A 19,012-nucleotide genomic window follows, 5' to 3' on the forward strand; every position below is an offset into this window, starting at 1 on the left:
TTAAAAAAATTTTTTTAAGTAATAGTTAAAAATAAAAAAGGAGGGCCGGCCCGGTGGCGCACTGCTATAGTGCGTCGCTTGGGAAGCGCGGCGGCACTCCCGCCGAGGGTTCGGATCCCACATACAGACCAGTTCCCGCTCACTGGCTGAGCGAGGCGCGGGAGCAACACCGAGGGTTGCGATCCCGTTGCTGGTCCCAGTCCGGTACGGGGGCGACACTGAGGGTTGCGATCCGTTGCCGGACACGGAAAAAGACAAAAAAGGAAAAAAAAAAAAAGTGTTGTCTACATAGATTATCTCCTTAGTACTCTTTCCACAAATAAAACACCACCAACAGATATACCATCTACTGTCCTAGCTACAAATATTTGCAAATGAAGAATCTGTCAAATAACTCATTTTATTTCAGAAATTATTCATATCTCTTTAGGCAAAAGACTAAGCCCTTCATTGCACATGTTATTAGCATGTCTTCAACACATCCAGATAATTTAAAACCAATGTATATTTTTAAAAAACTAGAAACACTCCCTCAGAGTCCTCCTGCAGTGCACACCATTCGCCTGACTTTTCTCCTACTATTTTATCTCCATCCTTCAAGCACCTTTTTCAATAAGCAAAAACTGAAATAAACCTGCATACATTGGGGTACAAGAATCACATTAATTATAAAAGAATACGAAATTGCTGAAAAGAAACAAGACTCTACTAATGAACAGTCTTTTATACTGACAGATCTAGGACTGCTTTATGATGATAACATGAACAGAGAAGGAAAATAAGACATGGGACATAAAATCCTTTATGCATCTCTGCATTCCCTCCAGGAAGCTGCCTTACTTGTAAAAAGAACAATTCTTAGGGCCGGCCCGGTGGCGCACTGCTACGGTGCGCCGCTTGGGAGTGTGGCGGCGCTCCCGCCGAGGGTTCGGTTCCCACATACAGACCGGTTCCCGCTCACTGGCTGAGCGAGGTGCAGGTGCAACACTGAGGGTTGCGATCCGTTGCCGGACACGAAAAAGGAAAAAAAAAAAAAGAACACTTCTTAGGCACTTCAAATATTCAGGTAAGTCAAGGCAATGAAGGACCATACCTCATTTCTAGGGAAAAAAAAAAAAAGAACAATTCTTAGGCACTTCAAATATTCAGGTAAGTCAAGGCAATGAAGGACCATACCTCATTTCTAGCTTTTGGACGATCAAGAAGAATTTTCAGTGCAAACCGTTCTTGGGTAGATTTCCTCACACAGACTCTAGATTTGAAGGGGGAAAAAAAACCAATCAGAGATCACCTATCTTAACAGTGAAAGTTAATTTAACAACTTTGTTTTTTGAGAATTATGCTTTTAATCATGGATATGTCCAGGTGCACCAGAACAAACTTGCCTCCAGAGCCAGCAGGAGGCAAGGCAGAGGAGCATGTCAGCCCCCTTCCCAGAGACCAGTTCTCAGGCCTCAGCTCCTGAGCCATGTGACATCAACCCACCACAACAGCCCAATGAAGAAATAATGGGCTCTGCTGGCTACAGGGGACATTCAGTGGCCCCACAGTCTCACCATCTTAAATTAGTCCATATTACAGACCATGTGACTTAGTCATTTAACTATATTTCTAAACATATGAGAAAAAGCCTAATATAAAAACCTGTACTTGTTAACTTAAGGCTATTCCTCAAATCTGACACATCTAAGCTTCTAATTCAAGACCCATTTCCAATGACCCTTCTCAGAGCAATTTTGCCATAGTTCTTATGTGGGTCTCTTACCTAACCGGACCACTGATTCCAGCTCCCAGCTTCTGAGTCCAATTAATATTGTATTCTTCTAAAATGGAGGTTTCCTATTAAAATAAAAAAGTGAGAGGGCAGAAGATGATTTCCCAATTAAAAACCTAAATAATTAAGCAGAGGTGGGACAACAGAAGACCGATCACTCAATATCTCATCCTATAAGAGAATGTGATAAGCAGAGCTTTGTGTTCTACAGGGCTTTATAATTAGACATTAAATTAGGCCTTGTTTTCCAACAAGAAAGCAAAGATTCAGGCCTTATACAAGTATGAGTAGAATAGTGGTTACTAGACTGGGAAAGGTAAGAGAGAGAGGGATAGGGAAAAGTTGGTCAATGGATACAAAATTACTGCTAGAAAGGAGGAATAAATTCTAGTGTTTCAAACGGCTAGAAGAAGAATGTTTATATTCCCAACACAAAGAAATGACAAATGTTTGAGGTGATGAATATGGTAATTACCTAGAATTGATCATTATACATTGTATACATGCATCCAAATTTCACAGTGTACCCTGTATATATATGTACAACTATTATGTGTCAATTAAAAATGATTTTTTTTTTAAGTGAGCCTTCTAGCCTGGGCTCCTGCCATCCCCCTTCCCCTCTATCCCCATTGCCTAAAGCATAGTCAGTTGGTGACAATGCTAGTTGTAAAGTTAGGCAAATCATAACTAAAGCCAAAATGTTCTGTTATTTTAGTTATACTAAGTTTCCATTTATATTGTCAGAGCTAAAGCTCACACCCTTCAAACCCACTGTACAGACTGGGTCCCCAGACCCCTCACATGACAGGCTGGGTTCCCAGACCCCTCACAAATAGGTCCATGCTAGGTAATTGGGAAAGATCCGGGGAGCTGCTGGCAGACAACATGAGCTCAGAGCTCAGTCCTCAGATCCTCAGTAGCAACAGCAGCTTACAGATCCAGCAGCAGCAGTGGCAGCCTCTTGGGGCATCTCAGGGGCCCTGGCAGCAACAGCCTCCAGCAGAAGTAGTGGCCTCCCCATGGGCCCCCACCCCAGGGAACCCGTAGATCAGAGCCACTCGTTCTTTATACTTAAATCTGATAACCCAGGACACCTGGGTGCAAGCTGGACAACCCAGGAACACCTAGGAGCCCAAACACATCTACATCAGACAATAACCAAGGAACACCTGGGTGCACATGCATATTTACATCAAATGATCAGCAAGATTTTGAATATCTGAGGGAGCTCTGACCATTTTCCTATATTTTCCCAACAATCCCTAAAGAACAACAAAATGAAATTATTTTCTATCCTGGAACTCTGGCCTGAGAGTTTGAACTTCTTTTCAAAAATAAGGAAACACAGATGTTTATCCAGAAATATTAAGATCTGCTCATCTGCTCTTCAGTTTCAATTCTGGTCAAGGCAATGGATGAAGAAGAAACCTGAAACTAAAACCTTGCATCACAAAGGGTACCACTAAAAGAAAGAAAGGAAGGAAGGAAAGAAAACAGAGAGAGAGAGAGAGAAAGAGAAAGAAAAGCAAAGCATATTTATCAATTGGGAAAACTTTATCCTGCACACCCTGTTACCACAATATTTTCAAATAAGTAAATTAACTTTTGCTTCCTCTATTTAAAAATGAATCAGTTGGGCTGAGCCTGTGGCGCACTCGGGAGAGTGCGGCGCTGGGAGTGCAGCAGCGCTCCCACCACGGGTTCGGATCCTATATAGAGATGACTGGTGGGCTCACAGCGCTCACTGGCTGAGCGTGGTGTGGCCAGTCTCAAAAAAGGACAAAATAAAATAAAATAAAATAAACAAAAATAAAAATGAATCAGTTAATTTATTGCATCACATCCTTCCAACTTTACTGTATGTTTGAAGATATGTTAAGAAAAAATATATAAAATGCAAATCTGACCTTTTAAAAAATGGCTTAATGGGCCGGCCCGGTGGCGCACTGGAGAGTGTGCCACTTGGGAGCATGGCAGCGCTCCCGCTGAGGGTTCGGATCCCATGTGGTGACCGGTTCCCGCTCACTGGCTGAGCGAGGTGCAGGCGCAACACCGAGGGTTGCGATCCCGTTGCCGGTCGGTGCTGGCGCGACACCGAGGGTTGCGATTCCGTTACCGGTCACGAAAAAAGACAAAAAGGAAAAAAAAAAAAACTGAGCAGAGACATCAGTATACCACAGGGAAGTCAGATTCCAGTTTAATTCTAGGCAATTTACCAAACATAATAAGCCACAGGTGGAAAAATCAGAATCCAGAGTCACTACAATACATTATCTAAACGGTCTGGTTTTCAGCCAAAAGTTATTACACATGTAAAAACCAGGAAAGTGTTACCCAAGGTCAGGAAAAAGAGAAATCAATAGCAATTGTCTCTCATTGGACACAAATACTAGATTTAACAAAGTCTTAAAAGCAATTATTTTAAATATATTTGGGGGGGGAGCTGGCCCGTGGCTCACTCGGGAGAGTGCGGTGCTGATAACACCAAGGCCACGGGTTCGGATCCTATATAGGGATGGCCGGTTGGCTCACTAGCTGAGCGTGGTGTTGACAACACCAAGCCAAGGGTTGAGATCCCCTTACCGGTCATCTTTAAAAAATAAATAAATAAATAAATATATTGAGGGGTAGCTAGTTAGCTCAGCTGGTTAGAGCAATGCCTTGTCAAGGTCAAGGGTTAGAATCTCCATAACAGCCAGCCACCAAAAATCAAACAAAAAATTTTTTAAATAAAAGAAAAGTTAAATAAATAAATAAATATGTTCAAAGAATTAAAGGAAACAATGACACTGAGTCAAAAATAGGGACATTCAATAGAGAAACAGAAACCATGAAAAGGAACCACATTAAATTCTAGATTTGAAAAGCACAAAAACCAACATGAAAAATTCATTAGAGGCATTCAACCATAGATCTCAGGTGGCAGAACTACCACAGAACTTGAAGACAAAGAAATGATGAAATCCAAAAAATAGACATAAAAAATATTAAATAAAAAAACAAGACCTGTGGAATTATGTCTGGCATTCCAATTTATGTGTAATAGGAGACCCAGATAAAGAAGAGAGTGGGGGAGGAGGAGATATTTGAAAAAATAATAGGCAAAAACTTCCCAAACATGATGAATAACAGTAACCTACTGCTTCAAAAAGCTCGACAAACTCTTATCTAAATAGGATATGCACAAAGGGAACCAGATGCAGACACATCACAGTCAAAATACTGAAAGACAAGAAGAAAGAGAAAATCATATAAGCAGCAAGAAAAAAATAACATCACATACAGGAGAACAGCAATACAAATAAAGGCTGACTTTTCATCAGAAACAATAGAGGCCAGAAGACAGTAAAATCACATATTCAAAGTACTGAAAGAAAATAAAGGTCAAACAAGAATTCTATATTGAACAAAACTATCCTTCAAATAAAACAGTAAAGTTAAGACATTATCAAACAAACACTGAAAGAATTCATTGGTAACAGAAGTCGCCTACAAGAACTACTAAAGGAAGACCTTCAGAGAGAAGAGCAATGTCTCCAGATGATAACTTGGATCCACAGGAAAGAATAAAGAGTACCAGAATAGGTAAGTATGAAAAAATGTTGTTTTCTTCTCTTAATTTCACAAACATACTTAAGATTATTTAAAGCAATAGTTATTAAACTGTAACTCTGGGGTTATACCATATACAGATATACTGTACGTGACAATAAGAACACAAAGGAGGAAAAAAGAAATAGAACTATATTGGAACAAAGGCACTATATCTTACCAGATTTAAGTCAACATTAACCCAAAGTACAGTCTACTGTGATAAATTAAAACAGCATATTATAATCCCTAGAGAAACTTTTCCAAAAATATACCTAAAAAAATCAACAGAGAAACTACACCACATGGTAACTTGGATAAAGAGGAATGCTTCAATATCCAATAACTTGGATAAAGAGGAATGGTTCCTCATAGGAACCAAAGGATTATAAAGGAAAAATATAAACAACTTTATGCCAACAAATGAGACCACTAGATAAAATGGACAAATTCCTAGAAAGACACAAATTATCAAAACTGACTCAAGAGAAAGAGAAAATCTGAATAGACCCATAAGTAAAAAAAATTGAATAACCAAATATCTTCCTACAAAACAAAGGAGTAAAAAGAAACGGAAAATACATTGTAGGTCAACATAAAAGACTGTAAGTACATTTTACCCCCTTTTTTCTTATTTAAAACACTTAAGACTGCATAAAGCATTAACTGTAAAACTGTATTTTCAGTTTTGTAATATCTACATGCATAATATATATGACAATAAACACAAAGGAAGAGAATGGAGCTAAATTAAAGCAAAGTTTCTATACTTTACTAATTAAGTTAGAATTAATTTAAAGTTGGGCCGGCCCGGTGGCGCACTGCTATAGTGCACTGCTTGGGAGCGCGGCAGCACTCCCGCCGAGGGTTCGGATCCCACATACAGACCGGTTCCCGCTCACTGGCTGAGCGAGGTGCGGGCGCAGCACCGAGGGTTGCGATCCCGTTGCCGGTCCGGTCCGGTACGGGTGTGACACTGAGGGTCGCGATCCATTGCCAGACACAAAAAAAGACAAAAAGGAAAAAAAAAAAAAAGAATTAATTTAAAGTTAGTATTAATCTGAAATGTTCTGTGATAGACCATATTCTAGATCATAAAACAAATCTCACTGAACTTAAAAGAATTGAAAATATATGAAATTCTCCAACTACAATACAATTAAGCTAAAGATCAACAGAAGGAAATTTGGGAAATTCACAAATATTTAGAAATTCACACATTTCTCAATAATCAATGGGTCAAAGATGATTTAACAAGGAAAAATTTTTAAGATTTTATCTGAATGAAAATGAAAACACAATTTGCCAAAATTTATGAGCTACAGCTAAAGCACTGATTAAATGGAAATTTATAGCTATAAATGCCTATATTAGAAAAGATCACAAATCAATAACCTAATCTTCTACCTTAAAAAAAATCAGAAAAGAGCAAACTGTACACAAAGCAAGCAAAGAGAGGAAAATAATAAAGATCTGAGCAGAAATCAATAAAATAGAAAGCAGGAAAATAGAGAAAATCAATGAAAACCAAAAGTTGATTCTTTGAAAAGATCAACAAAATTAACAAACCTTTAGCTGGGCTGACCAAGAAAAAGAGAAGACACAAATTATTAATGTTAGAAATGAAAGAGGGGACATCACAGTCAACCTCATAGGAACCAAAGGATTATAAAGGAAAAATATAAACAACTTTATGCCAACAAATGAGACCACTAGATAAAGTGGACAAATTCCTAGAAAGACACAAATTATCAAAACTGACTCAAGAGAAAGAGAAAATCTGAATAGACCCATAAGTAAAAAAAATTGAATAACCAAATATCTTCCTACAAAACAAAGTCTAGGCCCAAATGGCTTAAGTGGTGAATTCTATGAAACATTTAAAGCAGGTTTCTCAACCTCAGCACCACTGACATCTTAAGCCAGATAGTTCTCTGCTGTAGGGTTGCCCTGTGCATTGTAGGGTGTTTAGCAGCATTCCTGAGTGCTACCCACTAGACGCCAGAAGCATCCCCTACCAATTTTGACAGCAAAAAACTTCTCCAGACACTGCCAGCTGTCTCCCAAGAAGCAGAATCACTCCCACTGAGAACCACTAATTTAAAGAAATAATACCAATTCTCTACAAACTCTTCCAGAAAATAGAGCATACACCTCCCAACTCATTCTTGAGGCTAGCATTATACTCATACCAAAACTAGACAAAGGCATCACAAGAAATTATAGACCTGTATCATGAATATAAATGCAAAAATCCTCAACAAAATATTATCAAACTGAATCCAACAACATGTAAGAACGATTTTACACCAAAGTGGGTCTAAGTGGGATTTTATACCAAGAAAACAAGATTGGTTTAATATCTGAAAATCAATTAATGTTACTATATACCATATTAAGAATAAAGAACAAAAACCACATAATCAATTCAACAGATGAAGAAAATGCATTTAACAAAAATTCAACATCCATTCTTGATAAAAACTCTCAGCAAACAAGGAATAGAAGGAAACTTCCTCAATTTGACAAAGGTTATCTACTTATAAAAGAAGAAAACTGTATTTGATGAAGACATGATTTTATACGTAGAAAATCCTAAGGAATCTACAAGAAAAAAATTACTAGAACTAATAAGCAAATGTAGGAAGGACGCAAAATACAAAATCAATATAAAGAAATCAACTGTATTTCTATACACTAGCAACAAACAATCCAAAATGAAATTAAGAAAACAATTCCCAGGGACCAGCCTGTGGCTCACTTGGGAAAATGTGGTGCTGATAACACCAAGGCCACAGGTTAGGATCCCTATATAGGGATGGCCGGTTGGCTCACTTGGGAGAGCGTGATGCTGACACCACCAAGTCAAGGGTTAAGATCCCCTTACCGGTCATCTTTAAAAAAAGAAAGAAAAGAAAAGAAAAGAATTCCCTAGCATTATAAAGAATAAAATAGTTTGAAATGAATTTATCAAAGAAGTGCAAGATATATACACCAAAAAGCTAGAAAATATTGCTAAGAGAAACCACAGAAGCCCTAAAGAAATGGAGAGCTATAGCATATTCATGGGTTAGAATATTGTTAAAATGGCAACTGTGCCCAAATCGACCATAAATTCAATGTAATCCCTAACAAAATCCCAATAGATTTTTCTGTAGAAATTGACAAACTGATTCCAAAATTTATTTGGAAATGCAAAGAACCTGAGATAGTCAACACAATTTTGAAAAAGAAGAACCAAATTAGTTCTCACACTACCCAATTTGAAAACTCACCATAAAGTTTCAGTAATCAAATCAGTGTGGTACGCAGTCATATTGATCAATGGAATAGAACAGAGAATCCAGAAATAAACTCACACACTATGATAAACTGATTGTCAATAAAAGTGCCAATGTAATTCAATGGGCAAAAGACAGTCTTTTGAATAAATGGTCCTGGAACAATTGAATATGTATGGTAAAAACAAAAACAAAAACCAACCTTAGACCTTTACGTCATATCAAACACAAAGGTTAACTCAAAATGGACATTAGACTCAAATGAAAGAGCTAAAACTATAAAACCTCTAAAAGAAAACATAGGAGGAAAATCGGGTGACCTTCAACTAGTCAATGATGCCTTAGTTATGAAATGTTATGTGCTTATAGATAAGCACAATCCGTAAAAGAAAAAAAGTTGCTAAATCAGACTTCATCAAAATTAAAACCTTTAGATCTTCAAAAGACACCATTAGGGCCGGCCCGGTGGCGCACTGCTACAGTGCGCCGCTTGGGAGCGTGGCGGCGCTCCCGCCGAGGGTTCGGATCCCACATACAGACCAGTTCCCGCTCACTGGCTGAGTGAGGTGCGGGCGCAACACCGAGGGTTGCAATCCCGTTGCCGGTCCCGGTCCGGTACGGGCGCGACACTGAGGGTTGCAATCCGTTGCCGGACACGAAAAAAGACAAAAAAAAAAAAAGACACCATTAGAAAGTGAAAGGATAAGCCACATACTTGGAGAAAATATTTGCCAATAATATAATCTAATGAATGACTTTTATTCAGAGTTTATAAAGAACTCTTATAAGTCAATAATAGGACAAACAACCCCCCCCAAAAATTTTTTTTTAAAGATGACTGGTAAGGGGATCTTAACCCTTGACTTAGTGGTGTCAGCATCACGTTCTCCCAAGTGAGCCAACCAGCCATCCCTATATAGGGATCCTAACCTGTGGCCTTGGTGTTATCAGCACTGCACTCTCCCGAGTGAGCCATGGGCTGGGCCGGCCCAAACAACCCAATTTAAAAATGTGTGGGAAAAATCTGAATACAGTTCACCAGAAAAAAAAAAAAAAAATACAAGAATGTCAAATAAGCACATGAAAAGATGATCCTCAGCATTACAATGACTTTTACAGAGTATATAAAGAACTCTTACAATTTAATAAGACAAATAAACCAATTTAAAAATGCAAAGATTTGAGTGAGGGCTTTAAAAGAAAAAGAAAAAAAAATGCAAAGATTTGAACAGATCCTTCACCAGAAAAGATACACACAAATGGCAAATAGCACATGAAAGGATGTCCAACAGCATTAGTCACTCAGGAAATGAGATACCACTACACACCTGCCAGAGTGGCTAAAATAGAAAGACTGATAATACCAAATATTTGTAAAGGTGGTAGAAAAACTAGAACCCTCAAACACTACTGGTGGGAACGTATAATGGTACAGCCACTTTGGAAAACAGTTTGGCAGTTTCTTAAAAAGTTAAATATAACCTACCATACTACCCAGTAATTCCACACCTTAGTATCTTCCCAGAAGAAATTAAAACATGTTCACAGAAAAACTTGTACAGTTTTGTCATTTTATTCATAACAGCTAAAAACTGGAAACAATCTAAATGTCCATCAACTGGGGATGGTTAAGCAGTAAAAAGACTGCAACTCAACAATAAAAAGGAATGAACTACTAAAGCATGTACTAACATGGATGAACCTCAAAAGTATCATGCTAAGAAAAAGAAGTCAAACACATAAGACTACATATTGTACGATTTCATTAATCTGGAATTTCTAGAGAAGGCAAAACTACAATGACATAAAGCAGGTCAGTGGTTGTCTGGGGTGAGGAATGGGAACGGGCTGACTACAAACAGGCAGAAAGAACTTTATAGTGGGGATGGAAATGTTCTAAACTGGATTGTGATGATGGTTGCATAACTCTACAAATTTACTAAAAACTGAATTATACACTTACATTGGGGGAATTTTATGGTATATAAATTATACCACAATTTTTAAAAATATTTTTTAAATGAAAGAAATGAATTTTTACTAAGTTCATCAAGTATTAACAACTCGCTATATATTAGAGGACAATATGTAAGAATACCTAATCCCAAGCTGCTCATTCTCCAACAGAAATTCAAGTGCTGTGGTTGGAGCCCAGGAAAACACCTTTTCCAGCTGAACTCTACAGGTTTCAGTGCTCATCATTTGATAAAAACCTCAAAAAAGGACAATGAATACAATGCCATAAACCAAAAGTTTTTGATTTGATGTGTTGCTGCCTTGCTTCCAAAGGAGTACATCCTAATCAGTACTGGGATCAGATATTTTCAACTCCACCTATTTGTATTGGTTGGACATGCCCAAATTCGTAGGAAGATTCACCAATGACCTATCAAGTACTCTTAATGAAAAAAAGCTAAAACTTTTAAGAAAGTTAAGTTGGGCAACAGTCAAGAAGCAAAGAAAACTACAGCTCTTTCTAACCCACACTTAAGTTGCTATGAGCTAACATTCACTGAGCTCTTACTGTTAGGTATTACTGTTAAGCACATTTAGATATATTTGCTCATTTGATCCTCATAAAAACAGTATGAGCTGTGAGTGCTTTTATCTCCTTTCTATGAATGAGAAAACGAAGGAACAGAGAAGTAAAGTGACACTTACTCAAGGACATACAGCTAATAAATACCAAGGCTGGGATTTCAACCCATGAATTTACCTAGAGAAACTGTTAACAACTAAGTAACACTGCCTCCTTATTTGTAGTTTTGCCCACTAGAGTTATGTCCCTCTCCTGCTCAACAGTCTCCCACAATTCTCCTTCTAATCAGGGTCAAAGTCAAAGTTCTTACAATGGCCTACAAGGCCCTAAGTGCTCCAGTTATGTTTCTGTAACATCATCTACGCTCACCTACTACATTCCAGCTACCTTGCTGTTCTGAGATCACAGTAGGCCTGCTTCTACTTCAGGGTCTTAATACTTGCTATTCCCACTGCCTGTAATTTCTTCCCTGAGACAGTGGTGGCTTGCTCCTTCATTTCCTTCAGAACTCAACACAAATGTCACCTCAGAGACTAACTACTTAAAACAGAACTCCTCATCCTTTCTACACTGAATTATAGCCACCTGGCAATGTTTATTACCTAACTTCACCATCCAAAATATAAGCTCCATGAGAGCAGGGATATCTAGGAGTCTGGCTTGTACCACTTGTGCCAAGGACAGCAGCTGGTACAAAGCAGATAATTATTAAGTAACTTAAAAATCTGCTGTATGTACTTTGATTTACAACCCAATCATATAACTTCAGGCAGAAATCATGACTTTGTAGCCAATAAAATCCAAACCAAAAGAAAAAAATGAATGTATCAAAGCAGCCTTTTAGAACATTATTTTTATTATTTAAAATCTGATCTCCCTTAATGTGTATGTTATATGTTGGTGCCTCCTTTAAAGGGTTAATTTTTTTTGGAATGACTGACGATTTCTATAAACTACATACCACCCAAAAAATTGTTACAAGTGTAAGATCTTAAATAGTTACTGGTAATAGTGACTCTATCTTGAAGGGGAAAATAACCCCAACTGCCAATTGATGCCTATCCCCTAAGGGAAAATAAAAATCTTAAATGCACTGGGTTGACTTAACACTGTGAAATAAATAATACATCAAATTTAAGCTTCAGTGTTCAATTTACATAAGACTAATTCCTACCTACAGCTGTCAAAACAGATAACTCTTAGCGCGCAAAATGTGCCCGCTTAAAAAAAAGAAAAAAGGCAAAAATAAAATAAAAACTAGTTTTTAAAAACTTACTTTATTTGAGTCATTTTAGAATACATATATTTGCTTTTCTTTCGATTAACAGAGCAGTAAGTCGCGGGACAGTGTTAGCTCCTCCTAAGTAAACTCAATGCTCCCTAGGAAGAGAGGGAAGAGAAAAGAAAGGGGACAACACAAGGAAACATGAGAACAACCTATTCGCCAAAGGACAGGTTTTGTAAGAAGGGGAACCATCATCTTCTGAAACTGCAGATTTCCGAGAACTGATTTCAAACAGATCGGGAGGGATGGGTAAAATCCAACTCTCCGAGTGCTGTTGCAGCAGACCATCCAGGAGCAAATGCTGGCGGCACTTGGGGAGCGATCGAAACATGATAGTAGTAGGGACCTCTTCGTCCCACTCCTATCGAGTACCTCCACGCCACTCACCTTTGGTCCACCTGAACACAAATCACATTAACCAGTAAAGTTACAGGGAATCGGACATCCGACCCTACACACAAACCCTTCGCCCTAGGGCTGTAAAACGCAGCCCACGGAATCCGGGGGACGCCGAAACCCGGGAGTAGCTGGGAACTCTCGCACCAAATTATCTCCGCTTTCTGAAGCTGGAGCCAGGAGGAATGCCACAGGACAAAGCGGGGGAGGAGTGGACATCTCTCCCTTACCTTGATGGCTTTCTCCATGTCGTTCTCCGACATGCTCCGCGTGGCCTCCACAGCCGGGAGCGGCGGAGGCTGCGCAGCTGCCCAGTCCCCCAGCAGCCGAGGGAGCAAAGGGCTCGGAACTCGGGCCCCTGGGCTTGGGGAAGACGGGCAACAGCCGCCCCTGGGGACCGGGAGGGATGGGGGCCCCGGCGCCTGCTCGGCTTCAGCCGGCGGCTCTAGGCTGGCGGAGGAGGCGGCGGCCCCTGGGGACAAGCCTTTGTGCTGGGCCCCGACTTTCCGAGCCGCTCCCGAGCCGCGCAGCTGGTTTGCAGGCGTCCGCCTGGGCCTCCCCAAGGCGCGCCGCACGCAGGACAGGCCCCCGGGCCTTTCGCTGCGCTGGCGCCGTGCTAATAACGTAATGGGGCGGTACCCGACAGAACAGGACCATGGAGGTCGCCGCGGGGCGCGTGTGATTGCGTATACGTCAAAGCCTCCTTACCTGCTTGATGCGGAGGCGATTCATGTCTCCAGAAACACCCTGAGGGAGGGAGCGGCGGAGGTTTATCCGTGATAAAGAGGGAGTGTGGATCCGTGCGGGTCTTGCCGTTAGGAAACCGTATTGTGTATAATATATAGTAGCAATAATAGCTCTATTTTCGGAGCGCTAACCTTACATGAAGCTTTTTCCTCCCTGAATCTCCTTTCATCTTTACAAGATAGACATTTGGCCCTGTGCGGTAAGTTCTTCTGCCCGATTTGCAGATTTGGTAACTGAGGCTCAGAGCGCTGAAGTGTCTTGCCAGCAGCTGAGAAGTGGTCAAGCCAGAATTGGAACCGGAGTTTTTTCTCCTTACAGTAAACTAATTACCTATCAAAGAACCTTGCAGGGGCTTTTGACTAACCATCTTTTGATGGTTCTTCGTTCTTTGGAGGCGATTCATGTCTCCAGAAACACCCTGAGGGAGGGAGCGGCGGAGGTTTATCCGTGAAAAGGGGGAGTGTGGATCCGGGCGGGTCTTGCCGTTAGGAAACAGTATTGTGTATAATATATAGTAGCAATAATAGCTCTATTTTCGGAGCGCTAACCTTTTTAACCATGAAGCTTTTTCCTCCCTGAATCTCCTTTCATCTTTACAAGATAGACATTTGGCCCTGTGCGGTAAGTTCTTCTGCCCGATTTGCAGATTTGGTAACTGAGGCTCAGAGCGCTGAAGTGTCTTGCCAGCAGCTGAGAAGTGGTCAAGCCAGAATTGGAACCGGAGTTTTTTCTCCTTACAGTAAACTAATTACCTATCAAAGAACCTTGCAGGGGCTTTTGACTAACCATCTTTTGATGGTTCTTCGTTCTTTCACTTAATCATTTCTTGAGCACCACTGTGTGCCAGGCTTACTGGACACTGGGGAAACAGTAGGAACAAGACACTGTACCTGTCAATGGATGATTCAGGAAAAGGAAGCAACAATAAACAGAAAAAGAGTATGATGCCGAGAAGAAAATGAACAAATGAGCAGGATGCTGAGGTAAGAGAATAACTGGGTGTGAAGACTCTTGTACCTGTCAATGGATGATTCAGGAAAAGGAAGCAACAATAAACAGAAAAAGAGTATGATGCCAAGAAGAAAATGAACAAATGAGCAGGATGCTGAGGTAAGAGAATAACTGGGTGTGAAGACTCTTTAATATTGGATGATCAGGGATGGTCTCTCGGGAAGTAACATTTAAGCTGAGACCCCTGAGGAATAAGGAGCTGGCTATTGGAAATGCAAGGAAGAGATTTCTAGGCAGGTGGAAAAGCACGTGCAAAAGTACTTAGGTGGAAATAAGCTAAATGTGTTCAAGGAGCATCAAGAATGTCATTTTAGGTGGAGTAGAGTAAGTAGGAGAACGATAAAGGACAAAGTTGGAGATGTGGGCAGAGGCTGCATCATATATGGCCTTAAGGGTCACAGCAAGGATTTTGGATTTTATTCTCAGCCATTGGAAAGTCTTAAAGAGTGATATGATCAAATTTATGTTTTAAAAGATCACTTTGCTGTATAGAGAATGGAATGTAGGCAAGCAAGAGTGGAAGAAGCATTGAGAGCTTTTAGGAGGCTTAGAATAATCCAGATGAGAGAGTATTATGATGCTTGAGGTGCCAGTAAACATGCAGGGAGAAGATGAATTTAAGATATGGTTTGGAGATAGCATTGACAGGACTTTCGGAAGGGTTAGTTGTAGAAGGTGGGAATAAACCAGTCATGGATAGCTTCCACATGTTCGGCTTAAGCAACTGGATGGATGATGCTGCCATTCAGTGAATGAAAAACTTGATGGGAGTGAGGTTGGGAAACCAGACATCTCTTCTATCTAGGTTAATTTGAGGTTCTTGTGAAGTGTGCCAGAGGATGAGTAGAGTAAGTAATTGAATGTTGTGGTGGAGACTTAGTTGTCCGCCAAAATAACTGTTCTCATTGTTAGCCATACACCTACATTACATTCCTTAGCCCCTGTAAGTAAGTGTGGCCATGTGTTTATGCTCTCCCCAGTGGAAAGTGAGCAGTAGAGATGTGCAGTTTCCAGGCCTGGCCCATAGAAACCTTCAACAGGTGTTCCTCTATGCTCTTACTTATTCTGCCAGCTGGAAGCAAATGATGACCAGATTCTGAAAAAGGCAAGGCCTCAAGATAGAAGATTCCTGGGTGGAAAAGAACTCTGCCCCTCGCCTAAATGTCCGCTCAAGACTGTTATAAGAGAAAAAAATAAATAAACTTATATTGTGTTGAGTTTTTACTTGAGTTTTTTTTTGTTATAGCAGCTTTTCTATGCTACCTGATAAGAATAAGAACAGTGATCCAACAGTGAACTTTGGGAGGAAATTTCTAAATGACTTGAATTGACTTTATCCATAATAGGAAACAGGAGGTGCCTTGGATTCATTCATTAATTCAGTAAGAATTTATCAAGTTCCTCTCTGTCAGGCACTGTGCTACGTAATAGAGGGTGCAGAGGTGAAGAAGAGACAAGGTCCCTGCCCTCAAGCAGCTCTAAGTCTAGCAGCTCAACTTATTGATTTATTTGCACATGTTTTTCCTCTATGTAGAAACCTATTCTCCCCTCTCAGCATACACAGTCTAATTTCTACTCATTCTTCAGCCTAATTCTAAATACTGTTTTTTCAGAAAGACAGTGCCTAACCCTTGCCCTCCTTTCATGATCTAAATCAGATGTTCCTATAATAATCTCATAATTTATCTCCTTTTACTTACCATAGTTATGTATTTATTTCCTTTTTATTCATTAGTGTCCTTCTTCCCCACTAGACTAAATAATAACAAGGGAAAGAATCTTATGTCTTATTGATCATACCCTCAACACCCAGCACATTGAAGGGGCTCAATAAATATTTGTCAAAGGAATCTATAAATGAAGAAATCAGAGCCCCAAGAAGGGAGAGGTTTCTTCCAGTGAAATTCCTCCATTTTTTGTTGGTGAGGTGGCCATGGTAGGCAGCCTCTGAAATAGCCTCCAGTGATGCTCACTTCCTGGTATTTGTGATATTGTGTAATCCCCTCACCCTGCATTTGGGCTGGTATCTAGTGGGTTCTGATGGTGGGATGTCATGTCCAAGATTAAGTTACAGAAAGGCTATGGCTTCCATCTTGTGTGCCCTCTCTCATTCATTTGCTCTGAGGGGAAACCAGCTCACTTGTGAGCTGCTTTCTTACTTTCTTAGGGCAGCTGTAATTAAGTTTCGCAAACTGGATGTCTTAGAACAACAAATTTATTCTCCCACAGTTCAGGAGCCAGAAGTCTGAAATCAAGGTGGCAGCAGAACCATGTTTCCTTTGAAGACTCTAGAGAAGACTCCTTCCTTCTGGTGGCTCCAGGCAGTCCTTGGCATTCTTTGGCTTGTAGCTGCATCACTCCAAGTACTACTTCCAATCTCTACCTTCAACTCGTCAATTTCACATGGCCTTCTCTTGTGTCTGTGCCCTCTCTTCTTTTTTTTTTTTTTTTTGTAGCTGGCCAGCAAGAGGATCCAAATTTTTTACTTCGATGTTATCAGCACCATGATCTAACCAACCTCTCTACTTATAAGGACACCAGTCATTGGATTTAGGGCCCACCCTAATCCAGTGTGATCTGAATTACATCTGCAAATATCTTATTTCCAAATAAGATCATATTCTCAGTTTCTGTGCAAACATGAATTTTGGAGCAATGTACTATTCAATCCAGTACAGTTGCTCTGTAAAGGGGTCCTCATGTCAAGGAACTAGTGTCTCTCACTAACTGCCAGTGAGAACCTGAGGCCTGACAACAGTCACATAAGTGAGCTTAGAAAGGATCCTCCCTAGGGCCGGCCCGTGGCTCACTTGGGAGAGTGTGGTGCTGACAACACCAAGTCAAGGGTTAAGATCCCCTTTCCGGTGAGAGAAAGATCAAAGGTAGTGCCTCAGAAAACTATTCAGTCATGAAAAATATCCTTTAAAGAGATTCAGTGTACACCTCATAGATACTCTCAAACAGTACGATCTCTAAGAAGCTTATGGTCATTGTTCCTCCACCCTCTCAGCAGAAGCCCAAGGTGGAGAAGAATTTATTTCAGGGAGGTTTGTGGGTGTGGTTTTTGTCTAATGGAGTGAACCCCAAGAAATTTCCCAGGAAACTATGAAGATTTTGGAAGAGATATATTTGGACTCCTTGACTGAGGGAGAAAGAAACAGTGCAGAATGAAGAGAGACCTTTAAACCTCTGGAATTCTACTGGCAGGAAGCAGACTGAGAGCTGCTCAACTGCAAACATGCCATATTTTATGAAAAAGGACTCAGAGAGTGGAGGCAAGAGCCATGGATAATTATTCTCAGGCACTGAGAACTAATCTTGGAACTTCCAACATCTGCCCAGCTGGATTTTGGAATTGCTGTGGACTCCTTTGTGCCTCCTACTTCCCCCCCCCCCTTTTTTTTTTTTTTTAGATCCCCCCTGAGTTGAGCCTTGAGATGATTGTAGCCCTGGCCAATGGTTTCATTACAGCCTATGAAAGACCCTGTGCTTGAGGCACCCAGCTAAGCCATGCCCAAATTCCTGACCCACAGAAACTGAGGTAAAAGTTGTTTTGAGGCACTAAATTATGGGGTAATTTGTCATGCAGCTTAAATAATACAGATTTTTGTACCATACATATTTTAATACCTGGAAGTGGGGTACTGTCATAATAACTACCTAAAATGTAGGAATGGTTTTGGAACTGTGCTGGGAACCAAGGCTGGAAAAATTCTGAGGAGTGTGTTAAAGAAAGCATAAATTATCGTGAACAAAGGGAAGTGAGGAACATGTTATTGGAAACTGGATGAAGGGGAATCCTTGTTATGAAGTAGCAGAAAACAACACTGTCATCAGCAGTTACGTGGAAAGTAAAAAATATTTCTGATGAGGTGGGTGATCTAGCTAAGGGAATTTCTAAGCAGTCTGTGCCGCCTGGTTTCTTCTTGCTGCTTTATAGTAAGATGTGGGGAGACAGAAATTGTGAGGACTATTAAACAATAAGCAGCCAGGACTTGATGATTTTGAAATTTTGCAGTCTCTAAGTGGCAGTCAATGCTAAGATTAAGCAGTGGCTTTCAAGCTAAGACCAAAGTCAGCACTGCAAGTAAAATGTGGTGTGTCCGGGCCGACCCAGTGACTCACTCGGGGGAGTGTGGCGCTGGGAGCACCGAGGCCGCAGGTTCGGATCCTATATAGGGATGGCCGGTGCGCTCACTGGCTGAGCGCGGTGCGGGCGACACCGAGCCAAGGGTTATGATCCCCTTACCGGTCACAAAAAAAAAAAAAAAAATGTGATGTGTCCTAGTTTGAGCTGCCATTACAAAATACAATAGACTGGGTAGCTTAAACAACAGACATTTACTTGTCATGGTTCTGAAGGCTGGGAAGTCTAAGATTAAGAT

At 40.4% G+C, this 19,012-nt stretch overlaps 1 protein-coding gene and 1 long non-coding RNA gene across 2 annotated transcripts in view; one reads left to right on the forward strand and one right to left on the reverse strand.

Annotated features, from left to right (window-relative positions):
- Positions 1-13,227, reverse strand: part of MAPKAPK5 (mitogen-activated protein kinase-activated protein kinase 5) — a 41,040-nt gene extending 27,813 nt beyond the window's left edge. Inside the window, exons 1-3 of the mRNA XM_008572704.1 lie at positions 13,100-13,227; positions 1,766-1,839; positions 1,177-1,252 (exon numbers count right to left, since the gene is read on the reverse strand). Coding sequence (XP_008570926.1) covers positions 1,177-1,252; positions 1,766-1,839; positions 13,100-13,132 — 183 coding nt within the window. The 5' untranslated portion in view covers positions 13,133-13,227. The remainder of the gene's footprint in view (positions 1-1,176; positions 1,253-1,765; positions 1,840-13,099) is intronic.
- Positions 13,228-14,187: 960 nt separating this feature from the next.
- LOC103590469 lies at positions 14,188-15,851 on the forward strand. Its single transcript, XR_550474.1, has 2 exons — positions 14,188-14,599; positions 15,608-15,851. It is a non-coding gene; the product is annotated as an uncharacterized LOC103590469 (long non-coding RNA).
- The last annotated feature ends 3,161 nt before the right edge of the window (positions 15,852-19,012 follow it).

This window comes from Galeopterus variegatus, unplaced genomic scaffold (genome assembly GCF_000696425.1).
Source record: "Galeopterus variegatus unplaced genomic scaffold, G_variegatus-3.0.2 Scaffold823, whole genome shotgun sequence".
NCBI lineage: Eukaryota > Metazoa > Chordata > Mammalia > Dermoptera > Cynocephalidae > Galeopterus > Galeopterus variegatus.